This window comes from Rhinopithecus bieti, unplaced genomic scaffold (assembly GCF_001698545.2).
Source record: "Rhinopithecus bieti isolate Rb0 unplaced genomic scaffold, ASM169854v2 scaffold_32008, whole genome shotgun sequence".
NCBI classification, from domain to species: domain Eukaryota; kingdom Metazoa; phylum Chordata; class Mammalia; order Primates; family Cercopithecidae; genus Rhinopithecus; species Rhinopithecus bieti.
In genome coordinates this window covers 937,271-961,662 of record NW_016814433.1, presented here as the reverse complement: position 1 = coordinate 961,662, position 24,392 = coordinate 937,271, and the positions used below count along the sequence as shown (strand labels likewise).

The 24,392-nt window shown below is 48.8% G+C and overlaps 1 protein-coding gene across 1 annotated transcript in view; it reads left to right on the top strand.

The window, feature by feature from the left end:
* NLRP1 (NLR family pyrin domain containing 1) overlaps window positions 1-23,525 on the top strand; it is a 59,337-nt gene extending 35,812 nt beyond the window's left edge. The window contains exons 9-18 of the mRNA XM_017850608.1: window positions 23-112; window positions 3,033-3,124; window positions 3,628-3,705; window positions 4,038-4,197; window positions 7,012-7,235; window positions 16,226-16,488; window positions 16,955-17,086; window positions 19,750-19,891; window positions 22,131-22,175; window positions 22,575-23,525. Of these exons, the coding sequence (XP_017706097.1) occupies window positions 23-112; window positions 3,033-3,124; window positions 3,628-3,705; window positions 4,038-4,197; window positions 7,012-7,235; window positions 16,226-16,488; window positions 16,955-17,086; window positions 19,750-19,891; window positions 22,131-22,175; window positions 22,575-22,894 (1,546 nt within the window). The 3' untranslated portion in view covers window positions 22,895-23,525. The remainder of the gene's footprint in view (window positions 1-22; window positions 113-3,032; window positions 3,125-3,627; window positions 3,706-4,037; window positions 4,198-7,011; window positions 7,236-16,225; window positions 16,489-16,954; window positions 17,087-19,749; window positions 19,892-22,130; window positions 22,176-22,574) is intronic.
* The last annotated feature ends 867 nt before the right edge of the window (window positions 23,526-24,392 follow it).

Genomic DNA, 24,392 nt, shown 5'->3' with positions numbered 1-24,392 from the left:
CCGTCTCCCTTTGTGCTTTCAGGCTGGACCAGACGACTCTGAGTGATGAGATGAGGCAGGAGCTGAGGGCCCTGGAGCAGAAGAAACCTCAGCTGCTCATCTTCAGCACATGGTAAGGGGTGGCCCCAGAACTCCCTCTGGCTGATCCAGGCCCAGGGCTGAGCAGGAGACAGGGAAAGAGCCTTGGGGTGAGAGACCAACACAGCCAGGGAGAAACCGAGAAACGGCAGCAGCCAGAATGAGGTGCGCTTGTCAGTGCAAATAGAATCAAATCCCGCCCCCCTGCTTAAACTCTTACGTTAGACAAACAAGGAGAGGAAAACATGAAAAAGTAAGTGGACTAAAAAATCAGCCAGGCGTGGTGGTGGGTGCCTGTGGTCCCAGCTACTCTGGAGGCTGAGGTATGAGAATCGCTTGAACCCGGGAGATGGAGGCTGCAGTGAGCCGAGATGGCGCCACTGCACTCCAGTCTGGGTGACAGAGCGAGACTGCATCTCAAAAAAAAAAACAAAAAGCCGGGCATGGTGGCTCACACCTGTAATCCTAGCACTTTGGGAGGCCAAGGCAGGTAGATCATGAGGTCAGGAAATCAAGACCAGCCTGACCAACATGGTGAAACGCTATCTCTACTAAAAATACAAAAATTAGCTGGGCGTGGTGGTGGGCGCCTGTAATCCCAGCTGCTCAGGAGGCTGAGGCAGGAGAATCACTTGAACTCAGGAGGCAGAGGTTGCAGTGAGCCGAGATCACACCACTGCAGTCCAGCCTTGGCGACAGAGCGAGACAACATCTCAAAAAGAGAAAAAAAAGAACAAGAAAAAGTCAGTGGGTGGGTGAGCCAGCGAATCCCCTGGACCCAGCACAGCATGATACCAAATGGCCTCTAGTCCGGGAATCCTTCCTTGAAGAAGAGAAGGTTTGGAACAATGAAAGCAATGACCACAAGAGGGAGACAAAGACAGAGAGAGCCTGTGCCCTGGGAAAAAGACCACCCTCGCCATCACCATCACCCACGGCCCTCACCACCACCACCACACACACCCCTGACTTGAGGGGCAAGCCCCAGGACCAGGAAAGTCCATCTTCCCTTCCCCGAGGAATCTGCTGCAGCTCCCGCATTCTCCCAGGTGGGTGCATTTCTACCTGACCATGAAGGACATCTGTCCCCAGGTTCCTGGCTGCAGTGGCTCACCTGAAATGGAAGAAAAAGAGCTCCTAGGTTGAAGAGGAGTCATTCATTCATAGAACAAACATTCCCTGCAGACTCACTATGTGTCAGGCACTATTTTGGGATCTGAGGACACAGCAGTGAACAAGACAGACACGGCCCAACCTCCAGGAACTTAGTCCAGCAGGGAGACAGGCATGGGTTATCCCACAAGTATCTGCGCAAATGCACCTGGGGTCAGTGCGTGTACCAGTGGGCCTATTTGACCTGGTCAAGAGGAGCTGGGTTGAGCTCTGAAAGACAGGACAGGTTGGCTGGGCCTAGGAAGGGATGGAGTCCCGGCAGAAGTAGAGGCTCTGAGAGAGAAAAGAGTGTAGCCCCCTGGAGGAATGGGAGGCCAGGCGTCAGGAGCAGCTACTCAAAGTGTGGTCCATGGACCAGCAGCGTCGGTGTTACTCTCACCAGGAGCTCGATAGAACTGCAAATTCTCAGGCCCCACCCCAGACCCGCTGAACCAGAATCTCCGGGGTGGGGCCCAGGAATCTGTGTGGTATTTGAGACAGAGTCTCACTCTATCACCCAGGCTGGAGTGCAATGGCATGATCTCGGCTCACTGCAACCTCTGCCTCCCAAGTTCAAGCCATTCTTCTGCCTCAGCCTCCAGAGTAGCTGGGACTAGAGGCGCCCGCCACCATACCCAGCTAATTTTTGTATTTTTAGTAGATACGGGGTTTCACCATGTTGGCCAGGCTGGTCTCAAGCTCCTGACCTTGTGATCTGCCCTCCTCAGCCTCCCAAAGTGCTGGGATTACAGGCGTGAGCCACCACGCCCGGCCGAATCTGTGTCTTAACAAGCCCTCCAGATGATCGTTAAGCACAAAGAGTTTGAGAACCAATGGACTAGAGGTCAGTGAACAAGGAAAAAGTGGCCCAGGTGACATTAGAGGGTGACAGAGGCCCCAGCAAGCCCTTTTGGACCATGTTAAAAACTTTCCATTTTCCCCCTGAAGCAATGAAGAGACATTACAGGGCTGCAGCAGCCAAGTGATGGGGCAGGTTCCTATTTTAAGATTGGCTGCTATGTAGACAATGGGCGGCAGAGGGACCCGAGCAGAAGCAGGGAGACCTTTCAGAGTGATTTGTCCACCTCAGCCTCCCAAAGTTCTGGGATTACAGGCGTGAGCCACCGCGTTTCAGCCACTACTGTTTCCGAGGATGCTGCAGTGGTGCGGGCCACGGAGGCCAGGGCCTGGGACTCGGGTGGAGGTCATGGAGGTGGAGAGAAGAGAATAGAAAGAAGAGCTATTTGGGAGGTGTTGTCAAGGTGATCGGCTCTTAGGGTGGGCGTGGAGGGAGTTGGGATGACACCCCCCCCCCTCTAGCCTGGGTGCATGGGTGGATGGAGGCTGCTCAGAGACAGGGACCACAGAAGAACCACAGGATTTAGTTCAAATCCGGGTGGAGTTTTTGTGTTTGTTTTGTCTGAGACAGGTTCTGGATCTGTCACCCAGACTGGAGTGCAGTGGCATAATCTCAGCTCACTGCAACCTCTGTCTCCTGAGCTCAAGTGATCTTCCCACTTCAGCCTTCCAAGGAGCTGGGATACAGGTGCATGCCACCATGCCCAGCTAATTTTTGTATTTTTGGCAGAGATGAGGTGGGGAAGTCTCACTATGTTACCCAGGCTGGTCTCGAACTCCTGAGCTCAAGCTATCCACCCATCCCGGCCTCCCCAAGTGCTAGGATTACAGACGTGAGCCACTGCACCTGGCCCAAGGAGGAGTTGAATTTTTAGTGGGAATGTCATGCAGGCAGCCCTTGCTTCCTCCAAGATCTCAGGCAGAATGAACAATTCTTTGTCCAGGGAACCAACTGAGATGATCCCTAATGAGGGCCTGGGTACAGGAGAGACGAGTAATAGCACGTCCTCACTCAAGCGGCAGAGACTCAGATCAGGTAGTTTGAAGGGGCGAGGCTGGGGGCATCATGACGGGTTGGGGGAGGTCAGCTGTGGGAGGTCGTTCCCTCCATCCTTCTGCCCCTGATGTGGGACGGGGCAGGTTTCCTACCTAAGAAGGTGCTACCCTGACGAGAGAGCTCCCACTTCTAGGAACTGGCTGGATTTCTGTTTCCCCCTCTCCTACACCCACCGGTGGGTGCTGCCCCTCTCCAGAACGTCTGTGGCATGTATCAAACCCTGAACCGGGGTCCAGTCTCCCATTCTTGACTGCCAAGGCCTGGGAATCACATCTCCATCTTGGCCCTGCCATCTTAAAAAAAAAAAAAAAAAAACAGGGTCTCACTCTATTGCTCAGGCTGGAGTGCAGTGGCATGTTCACAGCTCACTGCAGCCTCAACCTCCCGAGCTCAAACAACACTCCCACGTCAGCCTCCTGAGTAGAACTGGGACTGCAGACGCTCACCACAGTGCCTGGCTGATATTTTTCTTCTTTCTATAGAAACCGAGTCTTCCCACGTTGCTCAGGCTGATCTCAAACCCCTGGACTGGAGCAATCTTCCTGCCAAGGCCTCCCAAAGTGCTGGGATTACAGGCAAGAGCCACGGTGCCTGGCCCCTTTCATCTTTTGAACCATGTTCCTCTCAACCTGCCCACCTAGGCATGCTGGGAAGAGTGGCACTTCTGTTCCAGTGGGGAAGGGGAGATGGGCGGAGGCTGGGCTGGAGGCACTGGAGTGGGGCTCCCCAGACAGCAGGCAGGCAGCCAGGAGCAGGAGCAGAAGCTGCAGACACACTCCCTGCCATGGTCCAGGCAGGCCGGCCTTGGGAAGGGCCCCTTACAGTGCAGCCATAGGGGCTGGGGGAGGCCAAGCGAGAGAATCAGGAGCTGACCGCGGCCTTGCTGTTTCAGAGGGAAGCTCCCCAGAGGTAGAACAGGTGGAACCCTTGTGCCTGCCTTCACCTGCCTCTCTAGGGGACCAGGATACGCCTTTGGGGACTGACGACGACTTCTGGGGCCCCACGGGGCCTGTGGCTACTGAGGTAGTTGACAAAGAAAGGAGCCTGTACCGGTGAGTGAGGGGGCTCTGCTGGTCCCAGGCTGGCCTCCCCCACCCCACTGCCCATCCTGCGTCCCCACAGTCAGTCAGTTCCCCCCAACCCACACTCGCCACTGGGTCCCCTCCTCTTGCCCAGACAACAGGCAGAGACAGGGCTGAAACACCGGGTGTGTGCTTTTCATGATGGAAAAAGTTTTCTTATGAAACTTACAATTTTCTAACATACACAAAAATAGACAGTACAAGGAGCTTCCATGTACCCATCACCCAGCTTCAGCCACTGTTTTGCCAAATTCATTTCAGCTGTTCACTTTCCCCCTCTTTGTTATTGTTACAATATTTTAAATCCAAGATGTCAGGTGATTTTACCCTTAAATATTTTATTACACATCTCAAAAAACAAAAATAAAAACCCTTTCTTCCATAGCATAACTACCATGCCAATATAACATCTCACAAAGCTGACAATAAATCTTTCATTTCATGTAATCCCCAATCCATATTCAAATTGCTCAATTGTCTAAAACGTGTTTTTAAAGTTGGTGTTTTGGTTTGGTTTGGTTTGGTTTGGTTTGGTTTGGTTTGGTTTTGAGATGGAGTCTCGCTCTGTCGCCCAGGCTGGAGTGCAATGGCACAATCTTGGCTCACTACAACCTCCACCTCCCAGGTTCAAGCGATTCTCCAGCCTCAGCCTCTCTAGTAGCTGGGACTACAGTCACACGCCACCACGTGTGAAAATAAAATTTTGTATTTTTAGTAGAGACGGGGTTTCACCGTATTGGACAGGTTGGTCTCGAACTCCTGACCTCAGACAATCCACCCTCCTCAGCCTCCCAAAGTGCTGGGATTACAGGTGTGAGCCACCGCACCTGGCCAGTTGGTGTGTTCTTATCAGGATCCAAACAAGGTCCACTCATTGTATTTTGTTTGTTATATTTCTTAAATCTCACTAACTCTCTTAATCTGTATCCTCCTGTTTTATTAACAGCTGCTAATGAGCTAAGGACTGTACTAGTAGCTGGGAACCCTAAGATGAATATGGCAGCCCTGCCCTCCCAGGGCTTACAGTCGCACTAGTAGTAATTGTCTATAGTCATACTCATTATCTCTTATATAACATGTTACCACTTACCAAACACTGCCACAGACATCATCTCAACCAGGAGACAGTATCAATCCCAACTCACACCTACAGAAGCTGGGGCATCCCGGGACCCACTATTAACCCACATGAGGAGCCTTGGGAAAATCACTTCTGATCTCTATAAATGTGTTGTTTTCAATTCTAAGGGTTTAGCATTAATATTAGCACAGGCACACTGGCTCATGCCTATAATCCCAGCACTTTAAGAGACCGAGGCAGGAGGATCACGAGTCCAGGAGTTCAAGGCCAGCCTGGACAACATGGCAAAACCTTGTGTCTACAAAAATGACCCAAAAAATTAGCTGGGCATGGTAACTTGTGCCTGTAGTCCTAGCTACTCAGGGAGCTGAGGTGGGAGAGTCGCCTAAGCCAGGGATTTCCAGGCTGCAGTGAGCCAAGATCAGGCCACTGTGCTCCAGCCTGGGCAACAGAGTGAGACCATATTTCCAAAGAGAGAGAGATAGAGATAGATAGAGATAGATAGATAGAGATAGACAGATAGATAGATGAAGATAGATAGAGATATAAATTAGATAGATAGATATAGAGATAGATAGAGATAGATAGATATAGAGATAGATAGAGATAGACAGACAGAGATAGAGATAGATATAGATAGAGGTAGAGATAGAGAGAAGAGTAGATAGAGTAGATATAGATTAGGTAGAGATGATGATAGAGATGATAGGATAGATAGTAGACAGAGATAGATTAGATAGATTAGATAGATAGATAATAGAGATAGAAAGAAATCTTAGCACATATGATTGTTATTAATTCATTGGTAAAATAGGCCCTTTACATTATACAAACACTTGTTATTTTCATATCACCATCTTGCATCATAACATAGTAGAAACAGTTCACTGGCTCCCAGGCGTGTACTAAGCTGTGAACATGCATTGAGTCACTTTATTCTCACAACTAGGAGATGGGGAGCACCAATTAGTCCTACTGACAGCATGAGGAAACCAAAAAACAGTTTTGAGGTTAATGACTTGCTCAAAAAAAAACGGATCCACAGTCAAGAGCAGAAAGAGATAGAACAGATAATAGAGATAGAATAGATAATCTAGAGATAGATAGATAGAAGATATAGATAGATTAGGTAGTAGGTAGATAGATAGATAGATAGATAGATAGAGATAGATAGAGATAGATATAGATAGGTAGAGATAGAGATAGAGATGATAGAGATAGATATAGACAGATAGAGATAGATAGATAGATAGATAGATAGATAGATAGATAGATAGATAGAAATCTTAGCACATATATTGTTATTAATTGTTGGTAAATAGGCCCTTTACATATATGAACACTTGTTATTTCATCATCACCATCATTGCCATCATCAACATAGTAGAAACAGTTCACTGCTCCCAGGCATGTACTAAGCTGTGAGCATGCATTGAGTCACTTATTCTCACAACTAGGAGGTGGGAGCTACAATTACTCTTACTGACAGATGAGGAAACCAAAAACAGGAAGGTTAAATGACTTGCTCAGGGATCCACAGTCAAGAGCAGAAGAGCCAGGACTAAAATGCAAGTCCATCTGATTCTGAAGTCTGGGCTTGAAGCCCCTGTACCGTATCTGCAAGCCCCTGCATGGGGTCTGGCATCCAGCAGGTGCTCAGTGAGTTCGTGCAGTAAGTGTCTGCTTCTCCCTCTTCTTCCCAGAGTTCACTTCCCTGTAGCTGGCTCCTACCGCTGGCCCAACACGGGTCTCTGCTTTGTGGTGAGAGAAGCGGTGACCACTGAGATTGAATTCTGTGTGTGGGACCAGTTCCTGGGTGAGATCAACCCACAGCACAGCTGGATGGTGGCAGGGCCTCTGTTGGACATCAAGGCTGAGCCCGGAGCCGTGGAAGCTGTGCACCTCCCTCACTTTGTGGCTCTCCAAGGTAAACAAGAGGGAAGGATAGGGAGGAAGGTGGTGGTAATTATGGGCCTGAAAGGGAGTATAGAATGATGATCTCCTGGGAGAGGGTGTTGTGGCTTCCTTTGAGGGGCCGAGGGGGGGTTATGGAGATGGGGAGCAAGATTTTCCTGCATTCCACTCATCTCTGGACATATCTTTTTGAAACACATCTCCCAGCCTCATAATTATATCTGCCTAAACTTACTTGAAAGTTTATATTAAGTGTTATTTATATAGACTTATATCACTGAAGGTCCCAGCAGGAAAGAGACAATATGCTCAGTTGAGATTTTTGAAGAAGCTTTTCAAAGACAGGACCATTTACAAAGTAGGCTAAGTGAACTAACAAAGAATGTTGGGACACCAGGGACTAGTAACAATAGGAAGCCATCAGGCAGGGGGAAGAAACAGGGTCATCAGACTCCATCTGAGAGCTGGAGCCATGAAAGAGGTGCTTCCCTTTAGAAGATAGTCATTATAAAGTGTCCTGACCTCTGTCACCTCCAAAGACTTCCCACAGATAGAGTTCCAAGAAATATCAGCCAACAGTCAAAAATCTCACAAAGGGGAAACAAGGCACCAGAAGTAAGAGCCAGCGGAAACAACAGATACCAGAATCAGTCCCTTAAATCCTTCAGCTGCTGAAATTATCAGAAAAAGAACATAAAACAAGTGTATATAATATGACCAAAAAAAAACCTTAAAACTATCAGCAAAAAGCAATGAACCATTAAAAATGACAAATCAAAGCTGGAAACTAAATTGACTTTAAAAAATGAAAAAACAATCAAGTAACTTGTAGGATACCACAGTAAGTCCTAATATGTATCTAAATGGAATTCCAGAAAGATATGATAGAGCAAAGGGGAAAAAATGGAATATTCCACAAGACAATTGCAAATAAATTTCTAGAAGTATTGAGACATAGGAGACTTCTCAGAATGAGAAATCCCAAAAATGCAATGCAGGAAAGACAGAAGGGAGAGAAAAAATCAAGATTAGTCTTATTATTGTGAAACTACAGAATAACAAAGTATGAGGGAAAGTCTTGATAGCAGCCAGAAAGAAAGGATGATAGGTGTGAGCCACCATGCCCAGCCAATGTCTATCAGTTTAGTGAGCAAGTTAGAAGACTCTGATGTGTCCCCATGTCAAATCATGACTCCAATAGGAGCTTCATTGAATTGCTGATAAAATGATTTGATAATTTATGTTACAGCTTACATCAGTTATAAGCACTTTCATGATTTGTACAGTTTAGCTAGATATTAAATGGGTTTTTTTTTTTTTGAGACGGGGTCTCGCTCTGTCACCCAGGCTGGAGTGGAGTGGCCAGATCTCAGTTCACTGCAAGCTTCGCCTCCCGGGTTCACGCCATTCTCCTGCCTCAGCCTCCCAAGTAGCTGGGACTACAGGTGCCGCCACCTCGCCCGGCTTTTTTTTTGTATTTTAGTAGAGACGGGGTTTCACCGTGTTAGCCGGGGTGGTCTCGATCTCCTGACCTCGTGATCCGCCTGTCTTGGCCTCCCAAAGTGCTGGGATTACAGGCTTGAGCCACCGCGCCCGGCCTAAATGGGTTTTTAATGTTTTTTTCTTTTCTTAATTTCTTTATTTCCCAGGAATAGAGGTAAATGAGAATTTATGTTTAATTTCTGACCTATGTTAGTTGATACATTAATTTATAGTATCATCCCACTAGTTCAATGTATTTTTAGTATCACCTCGAAATAAAGGTATTAACTTTACAGTATGCATATATTAAGGTAATCAAGGCATATATATAAGAAAAATTATTTAGAAGCTAGTAGAAAGAGAAAAATGAAATGAGAAAAATGAAAAGCAAGGAACTGCTCAGTACCCAGGACCAGGAATGTCTTGTTTGCTGAGGACACGAAAGTTCAGTAAACAATTCAAGCTGCACACCAGGAGGAGAGCATGGGGCGCAGGAGAAATAGAGCCGTGGGGGCCTCAGGATCCCTGGGGCACCTGGTTTAACAGTTAGGGTCATATGGGCTTTCCCTAGGGAAGGTCCCAGGGTAAAACAGAGTAGAGGGATGAGGTGCAAGACAGTTCTGGGGTTGTGGAGGTCCGTTTAGAAAGGAAGAGATTGAGGAGAGGAAACTGATGGCTGAAATAAGAAGCTGGGACAAGTTACTTGTTCCCACCTGGCCATCTACAGAGTAATGAACATAGCCACTGCCACAACCAGCCTGCCTCTTCCACAAGTGAGACTGTGGCCAGGGGTCCCCAGGTACTCTGTCAAGAAGAGAGGGGCCTGGCTAATAGAGTCAGTGGGCTCAGCTCTGTCGTAGCTCTGCCCATGACCAGCAGCAAAAGAACTTGGCTTGCCTCAACCTGGGATGCTCAGGGCTGCACCACCACTCCCTGCTCTAACCAGAGTATTCCAGGAGAAACTTCATGCAGCTAAGGTCTGGAGCCAGAATGTACCAGCAGGGCCGGAGGGGACAAAGTCTGCCCTTCAGCTCCTGCTTCCAGGCGCCCCCTCATTCCCCACTCTCAGAGGTGGATGAGCTGGCCCTCCCCATTGTGAGGACTCCCAAGCCATGCCCTGCTCAGTCTCCTACATCCGTCAAGTGGGCCTGGGAAACGGGATTTGTCCAAGGAATTGGGTGGCCCTCTGAGTGCACAAGCATCTAGCTGAAGCCTGCCAGGCTGACAGCCAAATCAGAATAGGAATGAATTCACTGTGCTTGTGGCACTGCCCTTTTGGCATTGTCCTTTGTGCCACTGGAACTTGGCCATTAAGAACTGTGAACAATAACTGAGCATCCTGTGCCAGGAACCATGCAAGGTAGTTCCATATATATAAGTAGCATCTCTATTTTCATAATGAACCAGGAAATTAGGCACTACGGTTTTCTCTTGGTGTACCAGTGAGGAAACTGAAGCCGAGAGAGGTGAAGACCCTCTTCCAGATTTGGGATTCTATCCCAAGTCCTATTGATCCCAGACTAAGAGCTACACCCCTACCCCTCCCCAGTCCTGCCCAAGACCATGTCCCACCAGCCTTCCCTAGACCAAATTCTGAGCCTCACCTTGTGGCCAGATAGGACTTAACTCCCTTTGGACTCTGTACACCAAGCTTGTGCAACCTGCGGCCTGTGGGCCACACGCAGCCCAGGATGGCTGTCGATGCAGCCCAACATGAATTTGTAAACTTTCTGAAAACATTATCAGGCTTTCTTGCTAATGTTTTAAAGCTCACTAGCTATCACTAGTGTTAGTATATTTTATATGTGTGGCCCAAGACAATTCTTCTTTTTCCAATGTGACCCAGGGAAGCCAAAAGATTGGACACCCCTGCCACAGAACAAGAGGCAAAACGCACAGAGGTGGCTTTTAGCTGGCCATGCCCAGCCAGGAAACCAATCCCTGGGGCCGGACAGGGCCCCTTCCAGAAATGCTTGCTGCCTGCTGTCTGGGCTGCAGCTGTTCATTGCCCTGGAAACGATGACCTCACTGCCTGATACAGGGTCTGATTTAGGACTCGAGCACTGGTGCTTCATCACTGTCGTCGCTGAACGGGTGACGAGTCATTAACTTTCCATGGTGAGTTTTCTACCACTATAGCTAGAGCTTGGGGCTTTCAGCCTCTCGGCTTCATCACCGCGGGCATTCTCACCCTCCCGCAGGACCAGCTCCAGCAGTCGTAGGGCCCAGCACAAAACGAAAGCACGGGGCTCTTCATTCAAAAATGATTAAGAATGTCAAGAACCACCACACATGAAACCAAGCGCCAGGCCCTGCTGAGCTCGGGGCTCTGTGTGACTGCACAGGCCAAACACCCATGAAGCTGGCCTAGTCCTTCGGCCTTTGTTCCCCCACCCACCCATCTCCTTCAGCACACACAGACCGCTGCTCTCCACACAACCCTCCCTCCAAGAGGAAGTAAGTTCCCTCATTTTTGTCACACTTGTTCTTTGTGGTGCCCGTGGGAACAAGAACACTTCACACAGCCACCTGAATGGGGTCTCTCCCCATTCTCACCCCCTCCCCCTGCCTACCCACTCAGGAGTTCAACCAGATGAGATGGCTGAAAACCACAGTGATATCCCTCAGGCCTCAAAATTGTTGGCTTCCTGGAACCAACACTTACTGAATTGTGTAATGATACAGAGTCCCAAAACTCAGATTCAGCAAAATGGATATTCAAAACACCTTAGTGGCCAGGTGCAGTGGCTCACACCTGTAATCCCAACACTTTGGGAAGCAGAAGCAGGAGGATGACTTGAGCCCAGGAGTCTGAGACCAGCCTGGGCAACATAGTAAGACCCCATCTCTAAAAAAAAAAAAAAAAATTAAAGAATTAGCCAGGCATGGTGGTGTGCACCTGTAGTTCCAGCTACTCAGGAGGCTGGGGTGGGAGGAGCACTTGAGCCTGGAAGGTCAAGGCTACAGTGAGTCATGATCATGCACTGCACTCCAGCCTGGGTGACAGAGCAAGACTCTCTGAAAAAAAAAAAAAAGAGAGACTGCATCTCAAAAAAAAAAAAAGCCAGGCATGGTGGCTCACACCTGTAATCCTAGCACTTTGGGAGGCCAAGGTGGGCAGATCACAAGGTCAGGAGATTGAGACCATCCTATCTAACACGGTGAAACCCCGTCTCTACTAAAATACAAAAGTTAGCCAGGCGTGGTGGCGGGCACCTGTAGTCCCAGCTACTCAGGAGGCTGAGGCAGGAGAATGGTGTGAACCCAGGAGGCGGAGCTTGCAGTGAGCCGAGATCGCACCACTGCACTCCAGCCTGGGCGACAGAGCAAGACTCTGTCTCAAAAAAACAGAAAAATTAGTAGCTTTTTCTTCCCAGACCCCAAGAGTTACCAAGAGAACTGGGTCAAGTTGTTTGAGGAAGAAACAGAAAGAACCACCACAGCCAGGTGGATAGATTTGGTCAAGCTGCATTTTATCTGTAATACGAGCAAGCGGCCCTTATTATCCCAGGGCTTTATAGACACAAACCCAGTCAATCTGCACAGTGACACCGAGAGGGGGATGCTGTTATCAGCTCTACTTTACAGATGATGCACAGAGAGGGCAAGTAATCTGCTCAGAGTCCCACAGTCAGTAAGAGCCCTTGCTGGGAGTCAAAGCCAGGCAGTCCGTATCATTTAGCTGCTCTGCTAGACAACCCTCGAGTGTCCCACCTTCATGTGATGTGGGTCCCACTGTCCCTGCTTGAGCAGGAGAGCCACTGTGCCCCTCACCTGAGCCTGGACGGTGCTGACCACACACTTAGCATGGCTAGACATCAGGTCACAGGCCCAAGGGCAGCATCTAAAGGAGGGAGAGTCCCCAGGCTCCTGGACAGCAGGAGTAGCAATGTCCCAAGGCAAACACCGGGCATGCGGCTGGGAAAGGAGGAAGGAGCTGACGGGCTGCCATTGGTGGAGCACTTGTGATGTTTTGGTCCATTGTTCTATTTGCTGCCTGTATTCCCCATTGGGCCACAAGCTCTGGAAGTGCAGTCCTCATGTCTTTCCTGTTCACAGCCACATCCACAGGGCCTGGCACATTGTCCGTACTCAGTCAGCTTTTGTGTAATGAGCAGATGCAAAGCCCTGGACCCCAGACCCACAGAAACATGCCTCCCTCATGATAGCGTTTTCTAAATTTTTCTAGTGCAACCAGCCAAAGGCAGCTCCAGGTAGGTCTTTCTGCCAGTGAGACTTGCCCCAGTCAACACTCAACCTTCATCTCCTTCAGACCACAGTCTTCCCCATTGCTTCCCTTCTCTCTCCAATCTATCAGCACAAACATACTGTCAGGTTGGGATGAGGTGACTACCACAATCTATGGAAAGGGCAATGTGTACAAGAAGGGGGGTGACCAGCTCATCTTAACACTGACAGTCCTGCACCCCCAGGAGCCCTCTCGGTCCTGGGCAAGCATGGACAGTTGGTCACCCTAGCAAGAAGGTAAGTTGGAGACACCCAGCACCTTCTGGAATTCAGCGAAAATTCAAGTGGCACCGAGCATCTGTTAGTGCCACAGACTGTGGTCAGAGTCCATGGCCGGTTGTGTGACCCTGGAAAAAGCACTTTCCTCCCAGGATTTCAGTTCCATCAGCTGACATGTGAGGACGTTCCAGTGCTTTGGAGGTCAGGGTGAGACCATCCATTTAGTGCCAGTGATGGCAATGCAAACCAGCATCACCTCTTGGAGAAGCAACTGCAGGCTGAAGGAGGTCCTACCGCCTCACACGCTTTCCTCATCCCTTGGTACTGATTGATTTCAAGGCAATAACACAAGGGAAATAGCAGCTTTCTGCAGAATATGTGCATTGCAGTGCTATTTAGCATAGTGAAAAGTTGGAAGCAAACTCAACACTGAAATGAGAAACAGAGGCTGAATCACAGGGTGGTGCATCCACTAGCAGGGATCATAGGCTGTGGTAATTAAAAGGTCCAACGTCCTTGCAACAAGTTAAACTGCCACGGGGAACAAGAGACAAAACGTCATGGACTATGATAAAAATAGGAAAAGGTGTTGCTGCAGAGAAAGACTGGGATGCAGGTGTCCTATGCTAAGAATAGTTATATTGTGGCCGGGCGCAGTGGCTCACGCCTGTGATCCCAGCACTTTGGGAGGCCGAGGCAGGCGGATCACCTAAGGTCAGTAGTTCAAGACCAGCCTGGCCAACATGGTGAAACCCCGTCTCTACTAAAAAGCCAGGCGCAGTGGTGCATGCCTGTAGTCCCAGCTACTGGGGAGGCTGAGGCATGAGAATCACTTGAACCCAGGAGATGGAGGCTGTCGTGAGCCAAGATCACACCACTGCACTCCGGCCTGGGTGACAGAGCTAGACTCTGTCTCAAAAAAAAAAAAAAAAAAAGAACAGTTGTATTGTTTGATTGGTAAGATTCATAGGTGAATTCTTCCTCATTTTTTTCAGATGATAGATACCACTGTGACTTTCTTTTCATCCCAAAAATGCAGTTAAATGAGAAAACTTAAGGAACGGTCTTCATGGCCCCTTCTGGGATTGACATCTGACTAAGGGCCTTGTCCAGCTTGCTGGATGCCTTGTTGTCCAGAAACTACTTGCATTGCAGCAGTTACCAGGCAATGCAGGGATGGAGCTGGGACTCCTGATCCCTAGGCCAGTGTCTCTCCCATTACCAGTGTTCAACCCTCAAGCTCTCTCGTAACTTTGACGTCCTGGCGCTGGTCAGAGGCTGCAATCAAAGATACCAATTCTGGTTGATTTAAGTGAAAAGGGATACACTGAAAGGTTATTGACTAAATCATAGACTTAGCAACAAATCTAAGTGGGGGAGAGGAAATAGTGACCCAGTGACTCAGAAAAACCAAGGGCAGAGCCAAGGTCACATCAAGAAAATATGAAGACAGGCTGTAGACACAGCTACTGTAGGACCCTCCTGCCCAGGAGCCACTGGGCAATTTTTCTTTCTTTGTTTTTCCTTTTTTTTTTTTTTTTTTTTTTGAGACAGGGTCTCACTCTGTCACCCAGGCTAGAATGCGGCAACACAATCTTAGCTCACTGCAACCTTGAACTCCTGGGTTCCAGTGATCCACCCACCTCAGCCTCCTAAGTAGCTGGAATTATGAGGGTGCACCACCACACCTGCCTCCCACTGGACTCTTCACCCAACTGCTACTGCCAAAATTCTTTCTCTCTGCATCTGTGTTTCACCCCTCTGGACTCAAGGTCCCAGTTAGGGACAACCACTTAGTCAAGTATTGGTCACACACCTGTGTCCTTGCTACCAGGGAGTAGCAACTTCCTGAGTGGGGGGCTCAGCTTGCCTCCTGCCAAGACCCACGCAGTGGGGAGGAGGAGGCTCTTCCTAAAAAGAAGAGTTTGAATGGTGAGTGGCCAAACACCTTGGTCACTCCATTTTCCCAATGCCCCTTCCTCCTCCTCGTTCTCTACCTGCCCAGTCAAACCTGCCACCATCACTCAATGGTCTCTCATAGAGAATCCACACCAGCACGGGCAACTAAAGGTTCTATATCTTTCCCAGCTCCCGGGCCAGGGGCTGGGTTTGTGTATAAGTTTGGCTCAAGGGTGATCCTTGAGCTCCCACTTAGGAGTTCAGCAATCCTAAGTGCTCCCGCCTAGTGGCACAATTTCCCACAGCCTCTGAAGACCCCAGGCGTAGAAATGCCCTCTTCCCCATGCTGGATGTCTTAGCCTGTTCAGGCTGCTATAACAAAATACCATAAACTAGGTAGCTTATAAATAACAGAAATTTGTTTCTCACAGTTCTGGAGCCTGGTAAGTCTAAGATCAAGGAGCCAGCAGATTTGGTGTGTTGGTGAGAGCCCTCTTCCTCATAGATGGAGCCTTCTAGCTGTGTCCTCACAGGGTGGAAGGGGCAAGGAAGCGCCCTTGAGTCTCTTATATAAGGGCACTAATCCCATTCATGAGAATTCCACCACCATGACCTGATCACCTCCCAAAAAAGCTTCACCTCTTAATACCATCACCTTGGGGGTTAGAATTTCAGCATATGAATTGTAGGGGGACACACATATTCAAGACCATAGCACTGGGCTCCCCCAAGAAGGTACCTGAGCCTAAGCCCTGGGATCCTATGGTACCAGCAAATCCTGACTCAGTAACAACACTAAATCTGTGCCTCTTAGGCTGGACACAGTGGCTCATGCCTGTAATCCCAGCACTTTGGGAGGCCGAGGCAGGCGGATCACCTGAGGTCAGGAGTTCAAGACCAGCCTCGGCAACATAGTGAAACCCCGTGTCTACTAAAAATACAAAAATTAGCCAGGTGTGGTGGCGCATGTCTGTAATCCCAGCTACTCAGGAGGCTGAGGCAGGAGAATCGCTTGAACCCAGGAGGCAGAGGTTGCAGTGACCTGAGATTGCTCCATTGCACTGCAGCCTGGGCGACAAGAGGGAAACTCTGTCTCAACAAAATAAATAAATAAATAAAAATAAACCTGTGCCTCTTGAATCCATTCTTTGACAGGGGGCCATGTGGACACGTCCCTGTTCCAAGTGGCCCACTTTAAAGAGGAGGGGATGCTCCTGGAGAAGCCAGCCAGGGCGGAGCTGCATCACATAGTTCTGGAAAACCCCAGCTTCTCCCCCTTGGGAGTCCTCCTGAAAGTGATCCATAGTACCCTGCGCTTCTTTCCCGTCAACTCCCTGGTGTTGCTTTACCACCGCCTCCATCCTGAGGAAGTCACCTTCCACCTCTACCTGATCCCAAGTGACTGCTCCATTCGGAAGGTGACACTAAGAGCCAGAAAGGCTGGGCCACGGTGGGTTGACGGTAAACACAAAATGCAGCCAGAGAGCCCCCTAGAGGGCCTTCAACTGGGACTAAGGATGGGCCTCTTGTACAGGAGAACCTTGAAGTGGGTGAACAATTCGTCCCTTCTCAGTCATCGACTCGTCTCCCATCTTTGGACAGTTTCTTGCAGCCCCTGTCCAGGAATCAAAGGATTGGAGGCTCCCATGCCTAAAACTGTAGCCTTTCCCCATTCTGACTTCTCTAACAATAACCCTATTCCCATCCTGAAAATAACAAAGACCAAGTGAGGGCTGTCTGTGTAGCAGTGCATGCGGGGAGGGAGGCAGGGGTGATACAGTCCCACTCTGTCCACACAAACACACAGATGCACCATCCCCCCTATTCAGACCACATTCCACGGGGCGGAAGCCTCCCTTAATCATTGTTCCCTATGTTCCATAGGCCATAGATGATGAAGAAACGAAATTCCAGTTCGTGCGAATCCACAAGCCACCCCCGCTGACCCCACTTTATATGGGCTGTCGTTACACCGTGTCTGGGTCTGGTTCAGGGATGCTGGAGATACTCCCCAAGGTGAGCAGCTCAGTGTCAGCCTCTTTACTGCGAACAGAAGTCCTACCTGGGAATGCCTGTGGGGCAGGTCTCAGGGCTTTCCCAGGGACAGGATAAATCGAGGTGGAACAGAAAGTGAGTGGGATTTAGGGAAAGTGGGAATGCTTCCAAGACTGGGAGAAAGAAAGTTCAGAGAAGGGAGGATCACATGAAGGATGAGAAGGATGATGGGGTTTGACTTGGGGACACTGGGAAGTGTTTGAGCTATAGGTCATCAATGTCCTCTAGTCCAGACCACCAGGAACAAACCTGTAGTCAAACACACTGGGTTTATTACTCATTGCAGTGGCAGAACACATATTATGGGGAACCATGGGGTGTCTCAGTAAAGGGTGTTAGAAAGAATCTGCTGTAGGATTTGGACCTTGGTTACATTTGAGGAAGATCTAAGGAAACGAAGATTTTCTTTAGATTGGGCGTTGGTTCAGTCCACACGGAGATTTGTGGAAGAACATTTCAGGCAGAAGGAATGTGTGCAGAGGCGTAGAGGTGGGAGCAAGCTTGACACCTCCAGATGACGAGAAAGAGGTCAGTATAGCAAGAGACGAGTCAGATTAGAGGCACAGTCTTCCAGGCCTCATCTGCCCTATTGGCCCTGGTGTGCAGTTTGCACTTTGTTCTAAGTGTAATGGCAAGCTCTTGAGGGTCATAAACATGCTAATACAAGACCTGATTTGCAGCCGGGTGCAGTGGCTCACACCTGTAATCCCAGCACCTTGGGTACCGAGGCGGGCGGATCACTTGAGGTCAGGAGTTCGAGACCAGCCTGGCCAACATGGTGAAACCCTGTCTCTATTAAAAATACAAAAATTAGCCAGGTGTGTTGGTGCATGTCTGTAATGCCAGCTACTCAGGGGGCTGAGGCAGGAGAATCACTTGAACCCAGGAAGCAGAGGTTGCAGTGAGCCGAAACTGCACCACTGCACTCCAGCCTAGGTGACAGAGAAAGACGGTCTCAAAAAAAAAAAAAAAAAAAAAGACCTGATTTACTTTCATAAAGATGCCCCTGGCTGCTGGGTGAGAATGAATGATAAGCAGGCAAGAGTGAAAGCAGAGAGACAAGTCAAAAGGCCGTTATGGGCCAGGTGCCGTAGCTCAGTGGCTCACACCTGTAATCTCAGCACTTTGGGAGGCTGAGATGGGCGGATCATGAAGTCAGGAGATCAAGGCCATCCTGGCTAACACAGCAAAACCCCATCTACTAAAAATACATAAAAGTAGCAGGGCATGGTAACAGGCGCCTATAATCCCAGCTACTTGGGAGGGTGAGGCAGGAGAATTGCTTGAACCCAGGAAGCAGAGGTTGCAGTGAGCCAACATCGCCCAACTGCACTCCAACGTGGGCTACGAGAGCGAAACTCTGTCAAAAAAAAAAAAAGGGCCAGGCGTGGTGGCTCATGCCTGTAATCCCAGCACTATGGGAGGCTGAGGTGGGCAGATCACCTGAGATCAGGAGTTCCAGACCAGCCTAGCCAAGATGACAAAACCCAGTCTCTACTAAAAATATAAAAATTAGCCAGGTGTGGTGGTGGGCACATGTAAACCCTGCTACTTGGGAAGCTGAGGCAGGAGAATTGCTTGAATCCGGGAGGCGGAAGTTGCAGTGAGCTGAGATCGTGCCACTGCACTCCAGCCTGGTCGACAGTGCAAGACCCTGTCTCAAAAAAAAAAAAAAAAATGCTGTTGTGGTTAGGTATAGTGACTCATGCCTATAATTCCAACACTTTGAGAGGCCATGGTGGGAGAATCATTTGAGTCCAAGGGCTCAAGATCAGCCTGGGCCATGTAGGGAGACCTCATCTCTATGAAAAATGAAAAAATAAGATGGGTATGGTAGCGCATGCCTGTAGTCCCAGCTACTCAGGGGGCTGAGGCACTTGAGCCCAGAAGTTCAAGTCCAGCCTGGGCAACATGGAAAAACCCCATCTCTCTTAAAAAAAAAAAGAAAAGAAAAGAACAAAAGAGAAAAAGAAAAAGGCTGCTGCAATACTGCAAGGTACAGTTGAAGGTCACTTGACAAGGAAGGTAGCAAGGGAGATGGAGAAAAGTGTATGAATTCAGGGTTGATTTTGAAGGTAAAACCAACAGGACCTGCTGGATTGCCTGTGTAGGGAAGGAGTTAAGCATGATTCCGAGTTTGAAGCCTGCATGCTCAGTGGATGGTCCTATCTTTTATTGAGTTTGGGGAAACTGGAAAGGGAGCACGTTTGGAAGACAGTGGGGAATCAAGAGTTCTGTCTTAGCTGGGATTTAGGAAAGGGGATGGATATAAATTTTTGTCAACTGAAAGTGGGTGGAGTTTGGGATCCACTGGAAAGACAGGCTTTGGGCTGGAGAAATGAGGGTTTGAATTCGAGATGGGGGAGGTGAAGGAAGAAGGATCTGGCTTAGGATTATGAGCACTACGTTTAAGGACAAGCCCTTACCCTTGAGGTGCTCAGTTGTGTCGTCATCCTTCTGTGGAAAATTGGGAAAAGAGCAGTTTCTGAAGGTGGTAGCTGATTTCAGTACAGGGATCATCGGAGTGTCCCTATGGAGCCAAGCAGGGTCAAGAAGGTGTCAGGTGGGGAAAAACCTTCCATGCAAGATGAACAGGGTGGCAACTCAACTCTTTGCCTCTTCAGGAACTGGAGCTCTGCTATCGAAGCCCTGGAGAAGCCCAGCTGTTCTCAGAGTTCTACGTTGGCCACTTGGGATCAGGGATCAGGCTGCAAATGAAAGACAAGAAAGATGAGACTCTGGTGTGGGAGGCCTTGGTGAAACCAGGTAAAACCAGGACAAGTCCAGAGAACTCAGAGGTGGGAGGAGAAAGAAAATCAACGAAGTAGCTGGGCACGGTGGCTCACGCCTGTAATCCCAGAATTTTGGGAGGTTGAGGTGGGCAGATCACAAGGTCAGGAGTTCAAGATCAGCCTGGCCAATATGGTGAAACCCTGTCTCTACCAAAAATACAAAAATTAGCTGGACGTGGTAGCGTGTGCCTGTAGTCCCAGCTACTCAGGAGGCTGAGGCAGAACAATCACTCGAACCCGGGAGGCGGAGGTTGCAGTGAGCCGAGATCGCACCACTGCACTCCAACCTGGACAAAAAAGCGAGACTCCGTTCCAAAAAAAAAAAGAAGAAAGTCAATGATAGAAAGTCTGTGTGTGTGTGGCGGGGGGTGGGGGTGGGGGAGGACGTGTGCATTATCACAATTTACTGATGAGAAGAAATAGCCCACAGGAGGTAGGAGGTAGGTGGCTTTCTCAAGTTACATAACAGTTGTTATGACCAGAATTTAAACCGGAGTCAATCTGACCCTCTAAAATTTATGCTCTTCCCCATGTACAATGGTGTCTTCACAGTGCCCTTGAATTAACAGATGTCGACATCCACAAAGCTTTTCGCTAAGTTTCTCACGATAGTTTGGATGTGAGGTGGAAGAATAAGACCTAGATAGTCATATGGTTGTATGGGTTAAGCCGATTTGGCAATTTCAGATACTCTCCCCTGTATCGCTCAGTGTTTTTGAGGTGGACAAGAGGAAATCAAATAATACATTTTCTGGGATAGAGAAAACGTATGGACTCTTAGTCTAGTACCAACACTCAAAGAACCCAAACCCTCCAAACAGTCCTTCGAAGACAACCATCCCTAGTCAGCTGTCAAAAAATGGTGAGTCTACCTCCTGACCTGCAACAAGCTGGCTTCACAGTGTAGTGGAAAGAGGATGGGCTGTACTGAGTCCTGGCTTGGGTGCAAACACAGATGGAGAACTAACCAGCCCCAGCTTCAGACCTGGATTCAAATCCCACTCCAGCACTTACTTGCTGAGTGACCTTGGGAAAATTGCTTAATTCATTTGAGTCCCTCGTCTGTAAAAAGAGGATCATAATGACTAATTTGTAGGAATGTTGAAAAGAATAAATAAAGCAATGTCTATACATTCCTCATGCAGTAATCCTTAACAAATCATAGCAATATTATCTTTTTCCTCATGTTAAGCCAATCTCTGCCTCTTATCAGTCTTAATTCTGTCCCTTGGAACTCACACAAAAAGTGTATCTCCTTCCCCATGAGAAAGCTATTTAGATTCTGGAAGACTGTGGTCATAGCCTTCCTGATGACTCTTGTTATACAAGTTAGACATCTCAGCTCCTTCCATCGTTCCTCTGCTATTTTGGTTTGTAAATTCTTTGCCATCCAGTCACCTCCCTCAGCAGATGCTCCAGTGTGGGAATGAGTCAAAATTGACCCCTGGACTGTCCAGTCAGCAGAGAGGATGTGAAACACCCTCCTTTCTCCACCCACATGGATCCTGTGCTCCTGGTACCACAGCCTGAACTCCCTCCCCTGTGCCCACCTCCCTGAACTGTGAGATCACAGTTGGAGTCTGCTCAGACTCTCAGGCCTTGTACATATGAGCTGCTGTGAACTTCCCCTTTCTCTCCTTTGCAAAGCAATTTTTAAGTCCCTTCATTTTTGTTGTTGTCTGTCTTTTCTGTTAAAATTCATTTGTTATTCCCATGTCCTAAGATTGCTTGATCTTGATTCTAGATTCTGACATCCAATTCCAGAACATACACCTTTGGTTGGTGCCAGTGTAGAAGGCTAAACAAGAACAAGGAAGTAGATTTCTGCTCAGAACAAGGAGGTGCTAAATAGTTCAAGCTACCTAGCAAGGGGTTTGGTTAGTTCACCAGGGATACAGTTCAGGCCAACACGGGATTAAAACCAAGTCTGGGATGTTGTAGGAGAAATTGCTATTGCTCATTTGGATGCCTTCTCTCTATTACTGTATGATCACAGCTTCTGGGCCTCAGTTTCCCCATATGTATAAGGAAGGGATTCACCTAGATAACCTCTAAGGACCTTTCCAGCTCTTACTCCAGATTCTACCAGAATTTGTCTGTGACTTTTTTCTAAACCAAAGAATCTCAGAAGTGAGTGGGAGCCTGGAGGTGTATTGTGTGTGTTAATAACTTAGCACTGTTTCAGATGCATCTTCATCTCTGTTTTCCTCCAGGAGATCTCGCATCTGCAACCACTCTGGTCCCTCCAGCCCCCATAGGTCAGTAACAACTCTCAGAGACCACAGGAGGCAGTGGCAGTTCTGGGGTACTGTCTGGTTCTTGGGGGAAGGGAAGAGAGAAAGGAAGGGACTCATCATTGCAGACCTCACAAGGGGTCAGGCCCTGGAGAGCGGTGCATGGTCCCTCCCCATACCCTTTCGTCCTATCACAGAGACCCTAGAACTCCTTATCTGACAGCCTCCAATGCGCCCAGCAGGAACCCCACTCCCGATCCCCACTCTGGCAGAATGCCAGGCTAGATGCTGGCATGAGGGAGGGCAGAAGTGCATTTCTGGAGGCAGAAGGAAGCGAGGGATGCAGAGAGGAGAGAGGAAAGGACTGAAGGTGGGGATTGGAGATGGAGGCTGTGGTTGGAGCCCTTCTTTGTTCGTTGCCAGCCTTACCTTCACCTCTGGATGCCCCGGGGTTGCTGCACTTTGTGGACCAGTATCGAGAGCAGCTGATAGCCCGAGTGACATCGGTGGAGGCTGTCTTGGACAAACTGCATGGACAGGTGCTGAGCCAGGAGCAGTATGAGAGGGTGCTGGCTGAGGACACCAGGCCCAGCCAGATGCGGAAGCTGTTCAGCTCGAGCCAGTCCTGGGACCGGAGGTGCAAAGATCGATTCTACCAAGCCCTGAAGGAGACCCATCCTCACCTCATTATGGAACTCTGGGAGAAGGGCAGCAAAAAGGGACTCCTGCCACTCCACAGCTGAAGTGTGAACACCAGCCTCTGAGTCCTGGCTTTGCCTGGCCCTTCTTTGGGTCTCAGTTTCCTTCTCTGCAAACAAGTTGCCATCTGATTTACCTTCCAGCACTAAAGTAATGGAACTCTGATGATGCCTTTGCTGGGCATTATGTGTCTATGCCAGGGATGCCACAGGGGGCCCCAGTCCAGGTGGCCTAACAGCATCTCAGGGAGTGTCCATCTGGAGCTGCCAAGACCCCCGCCGACCTCGTAGAGCCTCGTCTGGTGGCCACAGCAGCCAAGCCTAGAGCCCTCTGGATCCCATCCAGATGCAAGGAGGAATAGGAGGGACATGGAACCGTCTGCCTCTGACCGTGTCACAGGGTGAGCCCCAAAACTGGGGTTCAGCGTGGGAGGCCACGCGGATTCTTGGCTTTGTACAGGAAGATCTACAAGAGCAAGCCGACACAGTAAAGTGGAGGGAAGTTTATTCAGAAAATACAGTATTACAGCTCTTTGAGAATTTGCCTAGCAGGCTTTCCATTTTACCAGAAAACCCCTATAAATTAAAATTTTTTTACTTCTATTTTAAATTTAAGAATTAAAAAATATATAAAAAAGAAAAGGGAAAATAAAGGAATAAAAAGTTGCATACTCCATTTAGTTTTCAGCTGTTATTCTGTCCAAGCCAGCCCAGAAGCAGCCTCAGGGGAATTCCTGCAAAGGACTACTTCAAACGATACCAACATGGGACTGGCTGGGATTCCAAAAAAAGCAGCGCTAAATTCAGAGCAATCCGTCCAAAGCACTTAATAGGGACACTGACACAGAGAGTGGGGTGCAGTGTATCTTTGAGACTAACAGCAAGAGAAAAGGGATTCTACCTACATATTCCTGCAGCAAGAGGGTCAGGTATGGAGTTTATGGGAGGGTTTAAGGAATCGCTCAGGGCTGCAACCAGTTTCCTTCAGTGTTTTTGACAGCAACTGAGATACCTTTTTCAGCGCCTCAGAATGTTCAAAGCCTCGGTTTGGGTTCCAGCCTGCTGGGAAAAACCTGCAGCTGGCTGGGTCACAGAGCAGTCAAGTCACTCTGTGATTTTCAGCCAGGTCACAGAAAGAAAGCATAGGTGAAGGGACGTGGGGGATCCGATCTATCTTCTGGACAGATTGACTTTTTTGCTTATATCACGTTGCAAACATGTTCAACAAATGTGGCTGACTGTGAGAATCTTCCTCTGGAGATGACACTGTTCCTGAACTTTTGTATCCCAGCTCTTGTAATGGAAGTGGAGTCTAGCAGGACACCCACACTTTGAGAAAAATGTTCTTTACCTAAGATCCAGGGGCTGTTCTCTGGTCTCAGGTAGGATAAGCCTATGGAGGAAGCATAAACAAGGGTGGGAACAGTGGCTCATGCCTGTAATCCCAACACTGTGGGAGGCCAAGGCAGGTGGATCACCTGAGGTCAGGAGATTGAGACCATCCTGGCTAACATGGTGAAACCCCATCTCTACTAAAAATAAA